Source organism: Mirounga angustirostris, unplaced genomic scaffold, assembly GCF_029215605.1.
Source record: "Mirounga angustirostris isolate CCGP_5_RB_7025 unplaced genomic scaffold, mMirAng1.0.hap1 SCAF_14, whole genome shotgun sequence".
Classification (NCBI taxonomy): Eukaryota; Metazoa; Chordata; class Mammalia; order Carnivora; family Phocidae; genus Mirounga; species Mirounga angustirostris.
Window position 1 is genome coordinate 38,136,133 of NW_026991722.1, and position 23,840 is coordinate 38,159,972.

At 36.5% G+C, this 23,840-nt stretch overlaps 1 protein-coding gene across 8 annotated transcripts in view; it reads left to right on the top strand.

Annotated features, from left to right (window-relative positions):
- NOL4 (nucleolar protein 4) overlaps positions 1–23,840 on the top strand; it is a 420,442-nt gene that overhangs the window by 342,503 nt on the left and 54,099 nt on the right. For all 8 annotated transcript variants that reach the window (XM_064578812.1, XM_064578809.1, XM_064578811.1 and 5 more), the window contains one exon: positions 21,507–21,687. In XM_064578812.1, coding sequence (XP_064434882.1) covers positions 21,507–21,687 — 181 coding nt within the window. The remainder of the gene's footprint in view (positions 1–21,506; positions 21,688–23,840) is intronic.

Below are 23,840 nucleotides of genomic sequence, written 5' to 3' on the forward strand. Positions count from 1 at the left end.
ACTGCCCACTGATATAAGTACATTTTGCTTAGTTGTAATAATTGTTAAGTATAAGATGGGAATACTGTGTAGATTTACATTGTTTTTCTGCTTTAGAGACAAAGCTGTTCGAGAACCCAGTGATTCATGCGTATATACCGTGTACATTTCCCCTAATCAAGGCCATCTATAATTAGACTAGTAATAAGGGCTTCTTAATGATTAGGAGGAAACCAATTATTAATGAGCTGTCTCTTAAAAAGTACTGTCCATTCATTAGCTGTAGAGTGCTGACCAAGCTTTAAATGTATACATTCTGTTCTAAAACATTAAACTAAAATTAACATATATATATATATATACGTATATATATATAGCGCCATCTTTTGTTTCTTATTTACCTCGTTGCTCTTTTCTGAATGTTGAAAGCACCATAGAAAATTTGACAGTGATTTATTAATTATAGAAATGCCCACTCAAGACAGGTTCTGAAAAGTTGTGTGTATCTTTGTACAAAGGCAAGCACACCCCAGCCCACATTCACCCCTGCACAGCACTGAGGGGATAAACATCAGGGCTGCCTGGCCTCAAATATCTTCCCTTAATCCCTTCCTGAGCAACCCCCTCAGGAGGAGGAAAGGATCTGGTCTCTGTCTTTGTGACACATCAGGGTCCCATGTTCTTCGGACGTCAGACATGAAGTAAATGCAATGGATGCTGTTGTATCAGGTAGCTCGAAAGCCTCAGTCCGTGAGGCACAGATAGGGAACCTGGAGCTGAGTTCTGGCTGTGGCCACAGGGCCCAATTCATCTTGACAACTGATTAGGTCTAATAGGTATTTCCAGGAATAATTCAGTAGAGCCCTGCATTGTTAACTCATGACTTGCTTCAACAGGTCAGGAAACACTGCTTCAGTATTCTAAAAAAAATAAAATTAAATTAAAATGAATTGAATAATTTCTCAATACAGTAAATATATATATATCTCAAGATATATATATATATCTCAAGATTATATATATATATATATATATATATATATATATCTCGAAAGTATATAGGAGGATGGCAAATGGGAGGAGACCATGGAAGTGTTTATTTGGCCTAAATGTTGCTGGCAAATGTTTGCATTTGAACCCTTTTCAGGGGGGCATGTGCTCTGGAATCTACCACCGTCCACAACTTCTCATTGTCCTATAGTCAGACCCCTTCTCTCATTTACTTACTTCGCTGGGTGCTTAGAAGCAGTTGAGAGTACCACCTATAGCATATCAAGACTTTTGATTTACCTCATAATAGCTGAGTCTTTTATCATCTGAATAGATCTGCCAGCATTTTGGCTTCAAAAATGAAAGCTTTGCTAAACCTCTGAACAAAAGAATTAGGATGAGAAATAAGATAGCCTGTAGATGTTCTACCCATTCCAACTTATATGAATACGCAAATACTAACTCCTTTCCACATTTTGATAGTAGAATAGAAAATATTATTAAAAGAATAGAATGAGAAAGCTATTTAGATTTGATTCTTCTCTCTTTCCATATTTTAGCATGGTTTTGCCCTTGAGGTGATACTTGCTGTATTTAGAAATAATACCTATATCAGTAAGAATACATGAAGGACATATGAATATATATCAGCAAGAATGTACGAATATAGATGTATATATTCAACTCAAGCTGAATTATGAACCTTGTTCTTAACCAACCACTGAATTAAAGTTTACTTCCTTTTTAAAATTCTAACTAGCTGTGTGATTTCTGTGAGCTACTTGGAACCAACAACCTTGCTTGCTACAAAACATGAAGGAGAAACAACTGGGCAGATTTTCTTTTTCCACCCGAAATGAATCTATCAGTATTCCTTTTGAACTGAGTTGCCTGTTGTTCCTGGTAAATTCAGAGGGAAAATAAGCCTCTGGGTCCCCAAATAGGTAAACACATTATTTATGTTTGGTCATAGCAAAGACATGTTTAGTTAAAAAAAAAAAAAATGGGGCCAGAGTCCTTAAGCTAGAATTAAAAGACATTTATAAAGCAGAAAAACAACTAAATTAATTCATTTAAAATGAAGGATTCCTGGGATAAAGCATCTTGAAAGCCCATAGCTCATGAAGCATTTTAAAGCCATGGAAGGAGGCTTAACAGCCTTCGTTAAGCAAGCCCCAAAAGACACACATCTTAGAATGAAGCCCTCATTTTTATTTTTATTTTTTTATTATTATTATTTTTTTAATTTATTTATTTGACAGAGAGATAGCACAAGTAGGCAGAGCAGCAGGCAGAGGGAAAGGGAGAAGCAGGCTCCCTGCCGAGCAGGGAGCCCGATGCGGGGCCCAATCCCAGGACCCTGGGATCATGACCTGAGCCGAAGCCAGCCGCCCAACCAACTGAGCCACCCAGGCGCCCCAAAGCCCTCATTTTTAATTAGCCCTTCTACAGAGTTTGAGATGATCATCTTGTTCTTTAGGTGGTGGTGGTATTAAACACCTATACAGCGTTTTATTCTACAGTCCTCAAAAAGCTGTACAAAGATTAATATGACCCTATTTAGATGGCTTCCACAGGGCAGGTAGAACTGTGCACCTCTGTTCATCCAAACACACTTGGAGACAAACGGGCTGAGGGCTGGGCCAGCATTTGACTGCAACTCTGGATGAGCCACTGACAGGAAAGGGGATGTTCTTACCAGCTCTTCACTCCTTTACACACAGGACTCTATCCTATCTTCCCTTTGCCAGGAAAGGCCCACAAAGGAGGGAGAAGGGGGAGGAAAGAAAGTTGTAGTTCATTTGCATTATTTAGGCTTCTGGAAATTAAAAGTATTAATCACCTTGCTGATTTTGCACTGAAATGAAAAAACTGCTTATCAGCAAATCCAGCCTCCTGCACAGTGCCTGGGTTAAAACAAACAGCAAATCCCATCGAAGGGAAATTTTGAAGTGAAGATAATGCTGAATTCATGATGAAATAGCCTTGTGCGGTTCCATTATTTTTCACTTTGCTTAATTTTATTTTAAAGGCTATTTTAGAATTAAAACGCCCCTTCCTTAATAACTAAATGTCGTTTGTCCTTGAAGCTATAGTTGAGGGCAGTTACAAATTTTAAAAGATGAAAAAACCCAAGTTTGAATTTTTGCCTATAAACATCTGAAGATATACCTAAAAATATATTTAGTATGAGGCATACCAAAAAAAAATCATATTTAGTGTTCATCAGAGTAAGTATTGTTTATTAAGTAAACAGATGAAAATAAAATTTAAAAATTTTTTTTTAATTTTATATATTTGAGAGAGAGAGAGCACAAGGAGGGGGAGCAGCAGAGGGAGAGGGAGAAGCAGGTTCCCCACCGAGCAGGGAGCCCCATGCAGGGCTCAATCCCAGGACCCTGGGATCATGACCTGAGCCGAAGGCAGATGCTTAGCCAACTGAGCCACCCAGGTGCCCCGATAATAGAATATTTTTTATTTGAAAAATTTCTCAATTCTGCTGTCACATTGTTTCACATTTAAATAGATAAGCATGGAATATTAAAATGATAGCGCTAGCCATATTTCTTTTTTGCCCTTTGTGTCTTAATTGCCTAACATTAACTTATCCTGTGGAACACTGGGTACGATCTGCTTTGGATATGACTTTTCTACCAGCTGTGAAAGAGCTCCGATCAGTATTTGACAGCTTAAGCCTGATAAAGATCATTCCCTGTGAAGGAACAAATGAATATTACTCTTTGTCTCTTCTGGTGAAACATCCCCAGTTCCTTTAAGTTCATTCTAAAGTTTTGAGATCTTCCAGCAGCCTGGTTTTTCTTGCCTGGACAGGTTCAGTCTATCCTGGCTCACAGTGTGGCCATCACGAAGGTCTGACTTGCTCAGCATAGTGCATTGGGTAAGCCCGCAAACTCTGGAGTCAAGAGTGCCTGAGTTTAGACCTCAGTTTCAATACTTACAGCTGTGTGAACTTGGATAAGTCACTTAGAAACCTTTGTGTCTCTGTTTTTCCAGTATGTAAAATGAAAGTTTAATAATATATAATTCATTGGGATGTCATGTGGATTAAGATAATATGACAGTCAATATGACAGTTCCTGGAATATAGTCAATGCTCTGTAAGTGTTAGCTGGTAATATATTTAGCTCTCCTCCTCCTCTCTCTCTCTCTTTAGTGTCATTCTTTATTCAAGGAATAATTAAATGCAGGCAGCTCAGCATTCTAGGATTTATAGACTTTTATCAATGCAACTTAAGATGGCATTAGATAATTTTTGTCTAATTCATCCATACATTAGATCCCCTGTCATATGCATTCTAATATTAATTGTTCTCTTTTGTTATACTTCAGTCAATTATAATCAGTAATTCTTAAGTATTATCTGTTTCCCCTGCTCCTGTGTAAGTTCATGGGAAGCGGGCATTCATTCTGTATCACTTATTACAACTGCAGTGTCTTGCACATTGTGTGCCCTCAGCAAATATTTTCACAAATGTTTTAAGGTACTTATAACTGTACATTGTTTCAGAGATGCTAATGTTACAACATTGCCTCCTCACTTTATGTGTAGAGATAATATTTTGGACTTAAGTTTAAGGTCTACTTTCAGCCCTGTTGAGTTCACTGTATAAAATATCAGCCTGTAATGAAGTTATTCAAATCCTGTTGCTGTTAACTTTGCATATTGTTTACTCTTTGTCCTCCTTCCCATCCTGCATCCTGTTTCTTGTTATCACCCAAGTTGTTCAGTATTCTATCAATACACTGACGTGTCTCAGTTTAAACTTTGAATGGCACAGGCTAAGAGCACAACTCTGTGGCATGCCTTCTAAAAACCTCTTTTCCAGCTGCTCTAATCCATTCACCTGTCTTTGGATGCGGTCATTCTGTTAGATGTGAACCATCCTCATGGTGCTCTCTTTCAGCACACCCTGCTTTATCTTGTCACGTGTTTTGTTCTGTGTCTAGAAAATCATGATCTGCATTTTTAAGTTTTTGGTTTTTTTTTTTTTTTTTCACAAGGAAAATGAGGTAAATTTAGCATGAGTTGTTTCTTGCCATTTTTAACCAGTTTTAAAATATTTGTCAACTTTAATGACTTATATTGCCCTTACAATAGAGACAGTGTGATCTTTCTACTCACATATTTTAAATTTTCCTTTTCTATTAAACAAAACTTTCAGATAGTTTGCCATCTGATGTATTCAAACCATTTCAAATGACAAGAATCTGAGATTAAAAGATATACTTAATGTAGCTATCCAAATCCTAAACATATTGCATTACATCCTGAAGTTTTCCTGCCTGTAGTCTTATATATATTAGTTTGAAAGTATACAGGTCTTTTGTCATGGCAAAGTAAATCCTTGCCTTTATCTCTGCTTCCTTCCAAAACCCCACTAAAATAATTGTAAGTGGAATATAAAGAAGTTAGTCCTACAAGGAGATACAGAATGGGGAGGATTCAGAAAAGGAAAATGGAAATCTGACATGCAAATGATAGCAGGGAGATACCAATAAGAAGCCATTCAATCCGTGTAGACCATGAAAGTCTGAGAATTAAGGGCACCAGGTATTACAGAAAGTGGAGAAGCATGAATATGAAAATAGAAGAATTGGCTCAGTAGACCTGAGAAGTTATTAGACCCTTGGTCCCCTCCCCAATTCTGTATTACCATGGAATCTCTTACTCTGATCCCCCAAGGAGGAGATGAGAGGTTTATCCTGCAGAGAAATAAAGGCAAAAGGCTCTGAGCCCCGGCAAGCCAGGTATAATCGCAGGAACAATATACTGAAAATGGGCAGAATAAATTCTTCAATCTGAAGGCTCTGTATCTCTGCTAAAGGCCTTTTCACATTTTAGCTCCAAGAATGGAGATAGCCTAAAAATTTCTTCCATTCAAAAAATGAGAAATCTTCTCTCAAAAATTGAGGATCCAGAGAGGAAGAGAACTATGAATCCTGGCACTCAAATTTCAGAAGCAAAGCAAAGAACAGAAGAAAATTTTGAAGCAAAACATAACCCAAATTCTCAGATTTTTTAAAAAGGTTTTTCCTTGAAATAAGAAATGAATACATGAAAAAGAACAATAAACAAAATCAAACTCTTGGAACATGAAAAAATATATATGATAGTCAAAATTGTTTGAAGGATTGGAAGATCATTTTTTTAAATTTTTTTATTAACATATAATGTATTTGTTTCAGGGGTACAGTTCTGTGATTCATCAGTCTTACACAATTCACAGCACTCACCATAGTACATGCCCTCCCCAATGTCCATCACCGAGCCACCCCATCCCTCTCACCCCCCTCCACTCCAGCAACCCTCAGTTTGTTTCCTGAGATTAAGAGTCTCTTTTGGTTTGTCTCCCTCTCTGGTTTCATCTTGTTTCATTTTTCCCTCCCTTCCCCTATGATCCTCCATCTTATTTCTCAAATTCCTCATATCAGTGAGTTCATATGATACTTGTCTTTCTCTGATTGACTTATTTCGCTTGGCATAATACCCTCTAGTTCCATCCATGTTGTTGCAAATGGCAAGATTTCATTTTGATGGCTGCATAATATTCCATTGTATGTATGTATGTGTGTGTATATATATATATACCACATCTTCTTTATCCATTCATCTGTAGATGGACATTTTGGTTCTTTCCACAGTTTGGCTATTGTGGACATTGCTGCTATAAACATCGGGGTGCACGTACCCCTTCGGATCACTACGTTTGTATCTATGGGGTAAATACCCAGTAGTGTAATTGCTGGGTCGTAGGGTAGCTCTATTTTCATCTTTTTGAAGAATCTCCATACTGTTTTCCAGAGTGGCTGCACCACCTTGCATTCCCACCAACAGTGTAAGAGGGTTCCCCTTTCTCCACGTCCTTGCCAACATCTGTCATAGGATTGGAAGGTCATTTGGGAAATTATGCAGAAATTTTTAAAAATTAGACACAGAATGGAAAATTAAAGAGAAAGTTTTTTTAAAAGGAGGATCAGTCTAGGAGGGACAACATCTGGCTAATTAGAGTCAATAGAAAGAGAAAATATGAAGAAATTATTAAAAAAAAAAAAACCACAAACCTTTCAGAACGAAATAACACGCATCACCAGAACAAAAGCCCATAAAGTTATCAGGACAGTAAACACAAACAAAGATCTGAGTCAGTCACATTACCATGAAATTTTCAGAACACACAAGATGAAGAGAAAATCTTAAATACTCGGGGAGGGAGAAAAAAAATGTCACATATAAAAAATTAGAAAGCCAAAGGACATCACCCAGCAAAAACTGTCCTCAACACTAAAATATATGGGAGTAAAACCTGGAAAATTCTACAGACAATTCTATATCCAGCAAAATTATCAATCAAATATAAGGGTAAAAGTAATTTAAAATAATTTTCTGGTATGTATCTTCTAATAATCTTTCTCAGAAAGTTATTGGAAAATATTCTCCACTGAAACAATAACATAAACCAAGGAAGAAGTCACTGAATCTAAGAAGAGGAGACCCAAAATAGAAGGGGGAGAGGAGGTTGGAAGAATATCTGGAGTGATGTTATGGAGGAAGCCTTGGAGAAGAATCTTTCCAGATTAGAATAAGAAGATAGAATTCCAGGAGAGAAGTGTCCAGGAGAAATACAGAACTGATGAGACAATGGATGGATTTGATAATATGGAAAATGTTCTAAGGGGTTTTATATTTGTGTTTGAGAATTTGGGGAAAATTACTGTTAGTGGCTTAGAATACTAGCCAATTAGAAATAGTGGCTTGGAATACAAACAGCAGCAAAGAAAAAAAAAATTAATAACAAGGAAATACAAATTAGGTAAGACAGTGTATTCATTGCTCACTGGTTGGCTCAATAACGAATACCACTATGTCATTCTGGGACACAGCAGGGCACATAAAGCATATTCGAAAGAATATTTTTTCTAAAGATTTTATTTATTTATTTATTTGTTTGTTTGTTTATTTATTTGTTTGTTTATTTATTTATTTATTTGACAGAGAGAGAGAGAGTGCACAAGCAGGGGGAGCAGGAGGGAGAGGGAGAAGCAGACTCCCCGCTGAGCAGGGAGCCCCAAGCAGGGCTTGATCCCAGGACCCTGAGATCATGACCTGAGCAGAAGGCAGACGGCTTAATGGACTGAGCCACCCAGGTGCCTCCGAAAGAATATTGAAGACTGTTTAACAGCGGGACTATTTACGTGGGTGTGGGATGGCCTAAGGAAATGCAGAAGAAGAGGCGAAGCAACACTATCAAGTGAGAGAAACCTGGAGGAGGAATGGAAGGGAACTCTTAGCAGAACCAGATAGGAACCGAAGCCCTGGCAGAGGGGCTGGTTGCTAGGATCCAGGTTCAGCAGAGGATGAAGACAGCTGCAGCAGAGCACGACAGGGCAGGAGAGGCTGCTGGGGGATGAAAACCCCAGGCACTCCCATCTCTCCACCTCTGAATCCTGCCTAGGCTTCCCCTTGACCAAATCCTAGCAGCTGGAAAGCAAGGAAGCTAACTAACTTCATAGTGATTCTACTCCCAGGGAACACTCTTAGCACATCTGAAGGGGGGAAGTGAGAATACTCAGTTCAGTAGCAAAAATGGGTGTTTAAATGTTTTGTTGTAAGGCAAACTCTAGTCTAAGCTATGTGAATATTTAACGTGATATTATGTAACGAAATCTCGGGGATCATAGAGATCTTTGGGTATGAAGAATGTTTCATAATCAAGTGTAGGATGGATTTCTGTGCAATTTTCACATACACACTTCCCCTGTATGTTCATATGTTCATATGACTGCCTCTTTTCTATCATTTTTAGCTTGTTGGCTTATATACTTTTCTCAGAAATGCTTTCCCTCTTGGACACCCATCTCCAATTATTTTTTACATCACCCTATTTTCTTTCATTATTAATGGTTCTCACTCTCTGAACTTATTATATCCTATAGTTTTCATTTCTTCCTCTTCCCTAGTTTCTCTCCCCTCCCATACCTCTGTAGGTCCCCTTGAGGGCAGGGATCCAGTCTATTTTATCTGATGATATATCCCCAGCACCTAGCTGGATGTGTAGCCCAGTAAATAGGATATTCAATAGAACATTTTTAAAACAGTCATATAAGATTTCATCCTGGGTTGTACATATGAGGTAATCAAAAGGGGGCCTGTTCAATATGGCCTAGGTCTCTAGCTCAGGAGACTGGATGGAGGTATTACTAATAGAAGTCAGGAGTTCAGGAGGAAGAGCAAATTACGGCTACAGAAGTGAGAGTGTGAGAAGAAAGTGTATAGTTTTGACATACTGATTGGAAAGCACCTGTGGGTTATGCAGGTATTTATGTCCAGTAGGTGGTTGAAATGTGGACTTAGGGAAAGGTCTTAATTACAGATTGAGATTTAGAGGTCTTTGGTATAGAAGAGATAGATGAGTCATAAACACAGTTGAGATTTTGCAGGAAAACTCTGCATAGAAAATAGCAGACTCAAAGAGAAGCTTAGTTACACTATTTTTACCAAAATTTATTATGGAGTAGGATAACATAATCCAATATCTTAAGGAAGGAAAATTTATTATGGAGTAGGATAAGATAATCCAATATCTTAAGATAATACCACTACTCCAAATACATGCAGTGTTCAAGAACATTAATGGGGTTACTTGTGTATATTTTTGAGAAGTTAGAGAGTTAGAGAACTCCTAGAAGTTAATGACTTCTTGAACAACAAATTAGTTTTTCATCATAGATGGAAATAAAATTGTAAACTTTACATCTGATGTATGAAGAAATACCCTAATAGTGCTATTTCTTTTCTTACTATATACCCTACACCCACAGCCAACATAGTAGATCAGAACACTTTACATAACTAAGTTATAAGTAACAGAAACAGTACTATTCAGGAGAGGAACATTAACAAAAAGCATAGTATTTTGTTTATGGATATATATAAACACACACCCATATGTAGTCAGGCTTAAACAATGTGTGTTAAATTCATCACTAGATTTATTTTCAGTTCATGTTGTCTCAAGCATGTTCCCTTTAAAAGTTAATTTCACATTAATATAAAAGCATTATGATTCAGTGACTCTGGCATCACCATTTTGATGGCTTTTCTAATTACTTTAGTTTGACTATTTCATAATTAATATACCTGAAATACCAAAATGGATGGGTAATTTTTACACCCAGATTAAATTAAAATAAACTGTGAGCTTTTATTCCAATATGTAGGAATTAAGATCTCAATTATGTGGCTCTTTCAAGATACACAATTCAGATGGAATTATGTTTACTATATGATTGAACATAATGTTCATCAAAAGTAGCCATGAAGGAATCTATTATGTAGAATGACATTAAGAAGGAATTGTTCTACATTCTGCTCATTCATCCATGCTGACACACCTGTTTCTAATTTTGAAATCATCTAATTATATCCCAACATCAGTGTTGAAATAACATCATTAGTCAAGTTTCTCTATTTGCTCAAAATGAAAAGATGAAAATCGTGTGCTGTGGCTAGTTTTTTTTTTTTTTTTTTAACTTTAATTGTATTTTCAAGTCTCTGTTTTCCAGTTGAGTCTAATTTTTTTAAGCCAGTGATGAAAACTCCCAGGATCATACTGAGAAGATTTTGGGTGACTGCCATCTGGGATAAACAAATAGTATCTGAGGGGTCCCTTTTAAAGTACTCAGCCTGAGTTTTGTTGATCTATGTTTATGTAGCCATTTGTGACAAGGAGTTTAACCACAGTTTTAACATAAATTGTAGCTTAATCTTGTACTTTAGAAAAACTGGTGTTTTCCTAAAATGAAATGAAAAAAAAATGAAAAGTTTGTTACTCTTAATGTATCTTTTAAAGTGGCATGCGTTTTGTATTTAATTTGAAATAAAATGTTAGTCACAACAGCATTAATACCTCTTAGTTTATTTTAGCCAATAATATATAGATGTTATATGTGGACAAAATAAAATAAATATCAGACTAGAATTGGTAAGTGCCAGTAACTAGTTAAATCCCTTTAGGAAGCTCCTTTATGTATCACAGACTTGACTACATTGTCGATAAAATAATACACCTCTTCAGGCTGTCCAACATTATACTCTAGATGGCCATTGCACAGAGTTAGGCTTAATCTTCTGACATCATCATGTTAATGGGATTCCTATATAGTGGCTAATGGCTAACTGCTCTGAAAAATTCTTTACTGCCTCCATTGTGCTTCTCAAAGTTTAACACTAAAAATATTTGTTCTGAATTTTGGTTGCAACTATAATATTTATTTGTTCTGAATTTTTATTACAGTTGTAATATTTTTATAGCTAAAGATTCTGACATAGCTATCATGTTGAGGTTCTTGCCTTGAGGGAAATTTCTAATTGTTAGAATATAATTGTCTGACATTCTTTTTGGACTTCCCATCTTCTGTAGAGTATTTATTCAAGGTCTTTTGGTCTATAGCAGTCTGAGAATTAAACAACTCATTTACACACAATTGAGGTATTCTCTTCTACAATATCTTTTAGTCTCTATTTGCTTTTCTTGCATTTTTTTCATAAAGATAATTGTATACAGGAAAAGAAGTAGAAGAATTTCAGACAAATAGGACTTGTTTCTTTTGTTTAAGGGTGGCTGGCAGATATATTAGAGATTTAGGGAGGAAAAAACATTTTGTTATCCTGGAATTTAGGTTAGTTAGGATGTGAAAAAGGAAAATACTATCTTTCTCAGTTCTTAGTTTGATGAAAGCCATATCTAAACTTGCTTTATCTATATAACACTTTTTGATTTCACACAAAAGGCAAAAAAAAAAAAAAAAGAAAAGAAAAAAACCTAAAAACTTTAAAGAACCTTTAAAAAAAATCTTTTAAGAAAAAAATTTAATTTGTTATTCAACCTTAGATACATATGTTAAAATTTTGGAAACAAGATTAAAAATTAAATGACACTATCATCAGATATAACATATACAAACAAAACTTAACACCAGCAGAAATAAAGAAATGATAAAGATTAGAGCAGAAACAAATGATACAGAAACTAAAACAACAATAGAACAGATCAAAGAAACCAGGAGCCGATTCTTTGAAAAAAATTAATTATGAGAAACTTTCTATATATTGATGCTCTTTTGGGACATTTAAATGGCTCAGAATATTACAGTTAAGATTTTTTTTTTCCAGTTTAAGTTATGACAGAGTATAGAGTGTTATAAGAGGAAGTAATAGAAAATGTGACTGCCAAGATTGTTCTCCAACTCTGAAGAACTTTGGATGCCGGGAGCTTCTAGGTTTTGTTCTCCAAGAAAAAAGAAATCTCAAAGTCCTTAAAGAGAAAAGCAACATGATAAATAATTTTTTTTTAAAGATTTTATTTATTTTTTAGAGAGCGAGCGAGAGAGAAACAGCATGAGAGGGGCGAGGGTCAGAGGGAGAAGCAGGCTCCCCGCTGAGTCGGGAGCCCGATGTGGGACTCGATCCCAGGACCCTGGGATCATGACCTGAGCCGAAAGCAGACACTTAACCATCTGAGCCACCCAGGTGCCCATGATAAATAATTTTAAAAGACAGGTATTATGCTAAGCAAAATAAGTCAATCAGAGAAAGACAGGTATCATATGATCTCACTGATATGTGGAATTTAAGAAACAAGGCAGAGGATCATAGGGGAAGCGAAGGAAAAATGAAACAAGATGAAACCAGAGAGGGAGACAAAACCATAAGAGACTCTTAATCTCAGGAAGCAAACTGAGGGTTGCTGGAATAGAGGGTGGTTGGGGGGATGGGGTGGCTGGGTATGGACATTGGGGAGGATATGTGTTGTGGTTAGTGTGGGGAGTTGTGTAAGACTGATGAATCACAGACCTGTACCCCTGAAACAAATAATACATTATATGTTAAATAGTTGAATTTAAATTAAATTAAAAAAAAAAAAGGTTTGAAAAGATGTGGACAAGATTTGAAGGGGAAAACACTAGCCAGAGGGTTATCACATTAGCCCAGAAGAGAGATTATGGGACTCTGAATTATGTATTCTCAGATGTATGCCAATGAGGGTCATTTCCAAGATAGAGCTGAGGGGACTTAAGGTGTTGTTTGACTAAGAGAAGCCCAGTCTAAGAGAAGAAAAAAATCTTGGTGTGATGCATTAACTAGCACAAGATATATTGGTAATAGAACAGGTGTTGTTTTGTTTTTTAATTAAAAATTTTTGTAAGAGGTATCTGGAGAAAAGAACACATAAATTTAGTTTCAAAATATTAAATTTAACATACCTGAATTTTCTGTTACTCAGGAATGAGCCTCAGAGGGAAGGTTGATATTAGAAGTAAGAATTTTGAGTGTGACAGTTAGGTAGGTAATATCTGACACCAGGCCTGCCATGGAATCACCAGGTAGAGCACTGCAACTGTCTTACCCAAAACAGAATATTATGTGAAAGGGGGACTAAGAAAAAAATAATCTGAGTGTTCTTTTTTTTAATCAGTAGAGCCCAAATTGCAAATAAAGGTATGTTTTGAGTTGCTGTAAATGTAGATTTTGGTTTATTTATTTATTTATTTATTTATTTAAAAAGATTTTATTTACTTGAGAGAGTGAGAGATCGCATGAGTGGGGGAAGGGGTAGAGGGAGAGGCAGAAGCAGAGTCCCCACTGAGCAAGGAGCCTGATGTGGGGCTCGATCCCAGGACCCCGGGATCATGACCTGAGCTGAAGGCAGATGCTTAACCAACTGAGCCATCCATGTGCCCTAGATTTAAAAAATATTAAAAAAAAAAAAAAATTCAGGAGAAACAAAAACATCATGATTAGGAAAAAATACTTTTTATCCCCAAAAATACATTAAAATTTAATGTTAAAGATACTGATTTGGTATTGCTTTGTTAAAATTTATTTTTCTGAGACCAAAAATACTATGAAATCATATAAAAACACTAACCAAAAAATTTTTATCTGCAATCCAATTTTAGAACCTCAAAGGGACATTGCCTTTAAATTTTCATTTTGGTCATATTAACAAAGGAACTCAAAATTGAGTGTGAGAAACCTGTAGAAAATGACATTTTTTTTTAATTCAATTTTTTTGGTCGATAATTAAATGGCCCCGTGTTAAAGTTGAAATTTTTTTTTAATATTTTATTTATTTATTTGACAGAGACACAGCGAGAGAGGGAACACAAGCAGGGGGAGTGGGAGAGGGAGAAGCAGGCTTCCTGCTGAGCAGGGAGCCCGACATGGGGCTCAATCCCAGGGCCCTGGGATCATGACCTGAGCTGAAGGCAGACGCTCAATGACTGAGCCACCCAGGCGCCCCAAAGTTGAAATTTTTAAATGCTAAGTCTATACTTTTATTTTTTGATAGTAAAACTTTAAGGCCATCAGGAAGAATTTTAGAGATGACTTTGCAATGTACTTGGTTACTTCTTGCCAACCAGGTATCTATGCTTACTGGGTTAGGGACTGTATTTACTTTGTAGTTTTATTTAAGCCAATAGTTCTCAAATCTTCATTGTTTATGAAATCATGCCAGTGTGTAAAATAATGCTACAAAGGAGTTTGTTAATATAATAACCTGTTCTTCTGAGAGTTTGATAAACATCTGGGTAACCGCTATCTTGCTGTGGCTTTGGTTTCTCAAGTCAGAAACACAATCTAGCGTCTCTGTTATTTCACTTCTTACCACTAGGTGACTTGGATTTGGGCAAGAGATTTTTGCCTTATTATCTCAGTGGGTTTGGGAGCATCTTTGCAAAGAACGGTCTTCTGTGTTGGCTGTCTTAATTATTTGTATAGCCCGCAAGGGGAGGAGACTATATAGAATGCTCCTCACTGAGCGAAAGAAATGACTCCCTGCATATTACTATATATGTGTGTATGTGTGTGTGTTGATGGCATCATCAGTCACTTCTCATCTCAAGTAATAAGTACATTTACTTTAAGTGCAGACTGTTGTTCTCAGCAGTAAAGCAGTTTAAATGGAAGTTCCGGTTCTCTCAGATCTTTTATGAATTTCCTTGGAAACTCTTAGCAATGTACTTAGTTCTGAAACACTTGCTATCAAATGGAAGAAGAGAAGCTTTTAGGAAGTAGAGCTTTTTCCAATAGTTTACATGTGAAATAAATTGTACTCCCTCACCCCATCTGTACTAAAAAAGCAAAGAAGACATTTAGAGCAGTTACTTAAGTAAAAATTCTTCTGTCATATAGACTGCAAAGAACACGTAAAGATAGGGGACATCCTGTAACAGTTGTCTAGAAAGTTCAGCAAACTGACACTTGAATTATCTGTGTGTTTACATTCTCACAGTGAGAAGCTTGAGGTCTGTGCAAGTCTCTTCACCTTAAAAAGTGGATCACTAGTTCCCTGACCACCTCAATGATAAACTAAAAATAGAACTCACTATTGATGCAACATTGCCTTGCAAACTCCAGTAGCTCTAACAATGTAAGGTAAAAGACAAAAAGAAGAAAGATATCTGGATTATTGAACCTAGCAGTAAATTTTATTGGAGTTTTCTAATTACAGATAGAGAAAACTTAATGAAAACAAAGTATACTTAATAGATGGTAGAAGCTATGGTCCAAGAAAAAGTGTAATTCTTGGAAGATATAATAAAGGCAATGTAACATTTTCCATGCAAAAGTTTTTTTAAATCTATTGTCAAAAATTTGAGTGGAATCAATCAAATTTCATTTTTATAGAGAAAGTATCTGCCTAAGGTATTCGAGTTAAGGATTCCTTAGGCATCTGCACTTAGGAAGTCAATGTGTATGGCCCAAGTACCAGATCAGGTTCCGCAAATTCAGGTTCATCCCTGTCCAGTTTCTGAGGATAAGGTACAAGGCAGTACCAACCAGTCTTCTCAAAGAGTGCGATAATGTCTATGCTTTCAAATCATTCCCAATCTTGCCCTCCCTCCATAAGTAATCACACATCCTATTACAAGCCTATATTTTTTGGAATATGAAATGCATACTTATATACATCAAGGGTATATTTATTGATAAGGCCAGTAATTATAGAAGTAACTGTATTTCTTTAATTTGTTGTATGTTTTTAATCAAAGAAATCTGAATCAAAACAACACTGCATTATCTAGTGCACTGCGGGTGGTCATTAAATCACTGATGCGATCTTATTTTTATGGAATTTTTTTTATTATTATGTTAATCACCATACATTACATCATTAGTTTTTGATGTAGTGTTCCATGGTTCATTGTTTGCGTATAACACCCAGTGCTCCATGCAGTATATGCCCTCTTTAATACCCATCACCAGGCTAACCCATCCCCCCCACCCCAGAACCCTCAGTTTGTTTCTCAGTGTCCATAGTCTCTCATGGTGCATCTCCCCCTCCATTTCCCCCCCTTCGTTCTTTCCTTCCTGCTATCTTCTTCTTTTTTTTTTTTTTTTTAACATATAATGTATTATTTGTTTCAGAGGTACAGGTCTGTGATTCAACAGTCTTAACAAGTTTTTAAAGAAAATTGAACTATGTCTCATAAAAGCCAGGGTAGGATTTTGTCTGATTTTTGATGAATAAAATTTATTTCATTGCCTGGATATGCAGTCTTGTAACCTGTTAATATTATCCTCTTTTAAAAATAATCTTCATAGCAACCCAGGGGGCAGACTGTCAGCCTTGAGAAGTTTGGGAACTAATGATTATTAAAAGTTGCTTACAGAGATAAAATGTGACTCTAGGGGATATTTATTTTTTATGTCATTAAAATCTATGCTTCTTCGAAACCAGTAACAGTGATCATTCAAAAGAAAAACTTATATTAAAGTTTTGCCCAAAAGATACGGCAGACCAGATTTTATTGGGACTTTCATATGTTTTCTTTCTCAACATATAGTGGACTGCCAAGAACATTAATAATGCAAATCTGTGTTTGAACACAAATGACTCCCTACAAGGCCTGTTTTGATTATTAATGAAATTATCTGCCTGCTCCATGCAGATACTGTGTTTTGGAATAACAGTTAATAATGAAAGACTAAGGCACATTTTCAAAATAGAATGTTTGATAATACAAATTATTTCTATCATACAAAGAATCAATGAGCAAATATTATGGAGACAATGCCTTCTCCCTTCTCCCTTTTTACTGGTCATCAAGAAACTCCTCTCCTGTGAGTGTATCTTATTGCCATTTTCCAAACACAGAAAAATAGACTGGGATGTTCAGAAGAGCTACGAGTTTTGCCAAAGTAGAAACTCAAATTTTATCATGTTGCCCAAGTTATTTTCAGTCAAGAAACTGGGAAGTTATGCTAGCTGTGGGCATTGTTTGAGGCCAGCCCCTTCCCAAGGACCTCAAAATTGCTTTGAAGTATGGAATATTCTGCCTCCTTTCAGAGTTTCAATGGCTACATGTCTTTACAGAAAGAATACTTTACAGCCCAGTGGTTTTATTATGCAAATGTGCTTTAGATGTGGTGATTTTCATAAAATCCGCTAGTCTGTGTTAAGAGGAAGAACGTGTCAGGACAGCATATCTGTGTGCCCTTGTTCCATGATCTCAGAAAGACTCTAAAACATTTCCCCCAGAAGACTTATAGTTCCATGAGTGTACTTTGATATCTATTTCTTTAGAGAAGATAGAAGCCATTTGCATAAAAAAAATCCATGGTAAATATCATGGATTCACCTATCAATTTTCTGATAAGCTTTACTCATTTAATAAGTTTAAATTGAATGACTATATCTATATATAGATAGATAGATATAGATATATCTATATATTGATATAGGGGAATATATATATAGATATACATAAATATATAGTATATCATTCATATATATATAGTAAATATATATGTATATATATTATATATATATGTGTGTATGTATATGTATGTATGTGTGTGTATATGTATATGTGTGTATAAATACACAGACACACATATATATCATATATATGTCATATATATGATAATCTCTGTCTCCAGGCAGGGAGGAGATTGGCACTCCTAGATGAGAGACCATTTCACTGCACTTTTATAAAAGACTTTTGGACACTGCATGAGGTGCTGTCATCATTGATTTGACCATTTTCCACTCACCCTGTCATTGTAACATGCCATTTAAAAGGCCGCTGGTTACAGTTTCTAAGATTGTAATAGTTGCTATGTTCCTGTACTACTAATACTGCTTTATTAACAATTCTTGTTCACATCAGCACTATAATTAGTATAATTATTTACCTCAGACCTACTTATTATGGCACATACTTCCAGTAACAAAAGATTCTTGGAAATATCCTCTTTGATATCTTAGATTATTTAAACTTTCTTACTACCTGGGGTGCCTGGGTGGCTCAGTCAGTTAAGCATCTGCCTTCAGCCAAGGTCATGATCCTGGAGTCCAGGTTCCCTGCTCAGTGGGGAGTCTGCTTCTCCTTCCCCCTCTGTTCCTCCCCCCACTGGTGCTCTCTCTCTCTCTCTCTCAAATAAATAAATAAAATCTTTAAAAAAATAAATTCTCTTACTATCTGTAATATCATATTGCATCATAGTACCAGGAAAAAACCCACATATTTTGGTATGTTTCTAGGAAAAGCCCCAATTTGGTGAAAGCCCGATATCTCTATTCTAAAACCCACTGTCTTTGGGTACTTTCAACTAGCAAAGAGTAACTTTCAGAATTAAAAAAAAAAAAAAAAGTCTGGAACTTTCTGACTTCCCAGTGTAAATAGTAGAGCAGTGATACCAAAGAAATTTGATTCTATCTCAATCTCTTCTAATGGGTTGTTTCTCCAGGAAAGTGTTATACTAAAGTAATTCACCCTCTCAGAGATCACCAGGGTTTAAATGACAAGAGGGAATTACAATCAGATATTCCAGTTCATACACCAATTTAGGTCAGTTCACATTTGTTTGTTTATTTTTAAAGGCAATGCTGGGCAAATTCTTATTTTCAGTTCAGTTTACACAGAGGATTTTTTCCATTTATCTTGAATTTTTTTTTTTTAAAGATATTTCTTTGAGAGAGGGAGAGAGAGAAAGGGAGAGAGCACAAGCTGAAGGAGTGGCAGAGGGGGAGGGAGAAGCTCCCCACTGAGCAGGGAGCCCGATGAAGGATGCGGGACTCGATCCCAGAATCCTGAGATCATGACCTGAGCTGAAAGCAGACACTTAACCAACTGAACCACCCAGGCACCCCTGAAATCTTTCTACTTAGAAATGAAATGATGAAATGCTCACAGATTATGTGTCTAAGTGTAATGGTCAGAATAGATCAGAGATGAAAATATCAAAAGAAAAGAACAAAATCATAATTGCATAATTCTGATAGCTGTGGTGATGCTTTCGGTACATGAAAGATTAGAATATTTCTGAATATAACAATAATGCTGGGTCCATAAGAGCAAACTTATTCCATGTGTCCTCTTTTTCTAGTACTTGATGCCTTTTAAAAATGTATTTGAAAGTTACTTTATTTCTCTAAGCAAGTACTCTAAATTTAAAAGTTGCAAAATACTTGATTATGACAAAAACACTCCTAGGTATTCACTAGGAATCTATTTATAATTCTTTCTTAAATAAAAAAAAGAAAATATGAAGAATGTAACAGGCAAGTGAAGTCATATATGCTGTATATATTTTAGACTTTATAAACTCACAGCTGAAGAGTAATCCAACCTGTTTTGCTATTGAAAATACATACAACTTATTACAAATTTTAATTTCATTGTCCTTTACAACTTGACATGGTTAGAAGTTTTAATGCACAGTTCGCAGACACTAGTGTAGCTTCAGAAAGGAAAAACAAGCTGAAAGGCCCAGGTTTATTTGGGTTTTGTTAGGCTGTTAAAATGCATGAAATGGGCCTAGTGTGGACTCAGCAGGCAATCAGTTTTGCTACAATCATGAAATAAAGTGAGAGGCAGGGAGGGAGGGAAAGAGAGGCGGGGGTGGAGGGCAGGCAGGCGCAGGCTCCAAAAAAAAAAAAAAAAAGAAAAAAAGATTTTAAGAAAGTCAACTTTGCAAAGGTTTTTCTACAAATTGTGATTTCTCTTCATGTATTTTTTAAGCCTAGCTAGTTGGGGTTTTTTTCTAATTTTTAACATAAAAATTCCCCCTCCCAATGAATTCCAAACGTACAGTACAGTATCGTCAACCATATGCATGTTGTGCGCTGACTCACCAGAAACCCCCCCCAATCCTCCATGATTGAAACTGCACCCAGGTAACAACTCCCTGGCTCCCACCTACCCCTTCCCCAGCCCCTTGCCACCACCCTTTGACTTCACTTCTGTGTTTGACTGCTTCAGATACCTCGTATGAGTACAATCATGCAAAATTTGTCTTTTTGTGACGGACTTATCTCACTTAGCATTATGTCCTCAAGGTTCATCCACACTGTAGAAGGACAGGATTTCCTTCTTTTGTTAAGGCTGAATGATACTCCACTGTAGTTCTATACCATATTTTTTTTCTTTCTTTCTTTTTTAATTTTTTAAATTTTATTTTATTATGTTAGTCACCATATATTACATCATTTGTTTTTGATGTAGTGTTCCATGATTCATTGTTTGCGTATAACACCCAGTGCTCCATCCAATACGTGCCCTCCTTAATACCCATCACTGGGCTAACCCATCCCCCCCACCCCCTCTCCTCTAAAACCCTCAGTTTGTTTCTCAGAGTCCATAGACTCTCACGATTCATCCTCCCCTCTGATTTCCCCCCTTCATTTTTCCCTTCCAACTATCTTTTTTTTTTTTTTTAACATATAATGTATTATTTATTTCAGAGGTACAGGTCTGTGATTCATCAGTCTCACACAATTCACAGCACTCACCATAGCACATACTCTCCCCAGTGTCCATCAGCCAGCCACCCCATCCCTCCCACCCGCCACCATTCCAGCAACCCTCAGTTTGTTTCCTGAGATTAAGAATTCCTCATATCAGTGAGGTCATATGATACATGTCTTTCTCTGATTGACTTATTTCGCTCAGCATAATACCCTCTAGTTCCATCCACATTGTTGCAAATGGCAAGATTTCGGAGTTTTTTGATGGCTGCATAATACTCCATTGTATATATGGACCACATCTTCTTTAACCATTCATCTGTTGAAGGACATCTTGGCTCTTTCCACAGTTTGGCTATTGTGGACGTTGCTGCTATAAACGTGGGGGTGCACGTACCCCTTCGGATCCCTACTTTTGTATCTTTGGTATACCGTATTTTCTTTCTCTCTTCATCTGTCCGTGGACATCTAGGATACTCTCACCTCGGGCTCGGGTGAACAGCTCTCTTCATGTAATTTTAAGTTCAGCTGGAAAGTGCAAATTGTGCCATCTCCAGTCTGTCTCACATTGTTACTTTGCTTTCCTTTTTTTTTTGTTTTTTTAGTTTTTAGCCAAGTTGTTGAAAATGTGCCTATGTGCTGACTGAATGGTGTGGACCGTAGATTCTTTTTCTTCCCATATAGATAACGATAAGATAGTCCTGGTCAAGGCGGAATAGCGCTGTGACTTGACAGTCCCGCATGCTGTTGTCATTGCAGGACGAATCGGCGCCGGGGGACAGACAGTGTAAGCCGGAGGCGGCGCAGGCCCCGCACTCGGCCTCAGCGGTTTCGGGCTCCCAGGAGGTGCTGTACATCAACGGAAACGGGACCTACAGTTACCACAGTTACCGAGGGCTCGGCGGCGGTCTGCTCAATCTCAACGACGCCTCCAGTAGTGGTGAGTCTTTACTGTTTATTGTGCTTTTTCTGTCCGATTGGGGATAGCAGGTTCTCTAAATCTGAGAGGAGAAAATGAGTTTGCTGTGATACGCAAGAGTACCAATCGGCTAAAAACAAGACGTTTAATAGGTCGCGTTCGTCTCCCTACAAGGATGTCTCCCGGTTCTGTTGCTGTTTCCGAAAGGAGCGGCACTAGGATGCAGCTGGATAAGTGATGTTTTGCACTCAAAAAAATCTCAACCAGAGAAATAGCAATTTTTTTGTTTTAACCAAATAGTTGTACATTCTCTCCACCCCCCCCCCCAAGCTGTAATGCACGATTTGTCAAGAATAATGACCCATTTTCTCAACGTTCAAAGAGGTTTTTAATCTGGAAAATTTGAGGCACCAGGAACTTTACTGACTTGATAAAACACAACTAGTCATCATACCTAAGAACATATGAACGGAAACAACACATAGAAACAACCCCTGGCTCTCCATGCTCCACCAGTGATGAATGGTGTGCCGGGGACAGCTCATACTGGCTCATGCTTGGTAAACTTTTAGGAATTTCTTGAGCTTATATACCAAAATGAGTTCCAAATGTGTAATATAAAAGGAATAAAATACATGGGTGAATTTCTTATAACTGAGTTGTAGCAAAATTTTCCTAAAGTATACTTAAAATCCAGGGAAAAAATAAATTCCATTTCACACACACACACACACACATGCACACACTCTTTTGCATGACAAGAAAACATACACAAAGTAAAAAATAAATGATAAACTGGGAAATTATTAGCTACCTATACTATAAAAGGTTAATAAGCCAACACATGAAGTTCTTTGAAAAAGAAATGCCCAAAACTATATATTAAAAAAGTAAGGTTAGAAAATGAATAATACACAGTTTCCAAAGAAAGAAATGCAAATATCCCTCAAATATGGGTAAAGTTACTTAACCCCACTCACTCCTAATAAGAGAAATGCAGATAAGCAAAAAGCAAAATATTTACACAATATTCTTTTGACAAGGCTGTGGGGGAAATGAGGATTCTCATGCATAGCTTGTAGAAATGCAAAAAGTCGGGGTGGAATTTGGCAGTGTCTAGAAAAATTAAATATGTAGTTACTATTCAGTCCAGCAATCTCTTTAGGAATCTCTTATTAGGAATTTATCTTAAAGCCATATGGGTAAACATACAAAAAGACATATGCACAAGGCTATTCATTGTAGTGTTATTTATAAGTGCAAGAAAAAAGGATTACCAATAAAAATGTCCACAATAAAAATGTCTATCAATTGATGGTTAGTTGATTCATTTCGAGTGCATCCAAACAAGAGAGTAACATGCAGCTATAAAAAGTGATAAAAAATCTCTTTATGCATTCCAAATCCTGAAAAGTACCTATAGTATGCTAAGATTCATTAAACAAGGATTTATATAATTTAAAAAATTTTTACATAGAGGCAGGAATGGGGGAGAACAGTATGGGAAAGGAATGTAAGTTGGAATTGTGAGTATACTTGGTTTTTATATTTTGTTTTATAAATTTAACCTTGAACAATTTAAACACATAATTATAAACCAAACTGACTTTAAGCATTCCTGATATTGAAAGAAAAATGATGCAAATGAACTTTATCTTTTTAATGAGTGGTTGGCATAGCCCCCACACAGAGGAACTTTTCCAAGTGATCTCAAAAACCATTATTTGACTCCAGAGCATGTAAGTCTATGATAAAACCCTATTTTCAGTAATAATATTATTATTTTGGGACTGTTTGTGCATTGTGGTTTAAAGCAAATTTATAATTCTGTGATATCAGTGGAAGTTGGAATTTCTAGCAGGAGGCAAAGTAGATATAGATATAAAAGCAATACGTTCAAACAAAAACTCCATACTCTTGTATTTGAATTGGTAGCTATCAGTGAGACATTTTCTACTTAAAAATGCCTAAAAATAAAGACCAATTTTAATTTGAATATTTGAATTAGGCTTGGTGGGATTTTCATATATTTGGGAGGGAATTGCCTTACTAATGTCAAAGGAGTATATACTCTAGAAAATCACTTACCTATATAATACCGGAAATAGGCTCTGAGTGTGTTCAGGGGTGACTCTGTTTGGAAAGCTAGGGCTGGCTTTTTGGTCTGCTTTAAA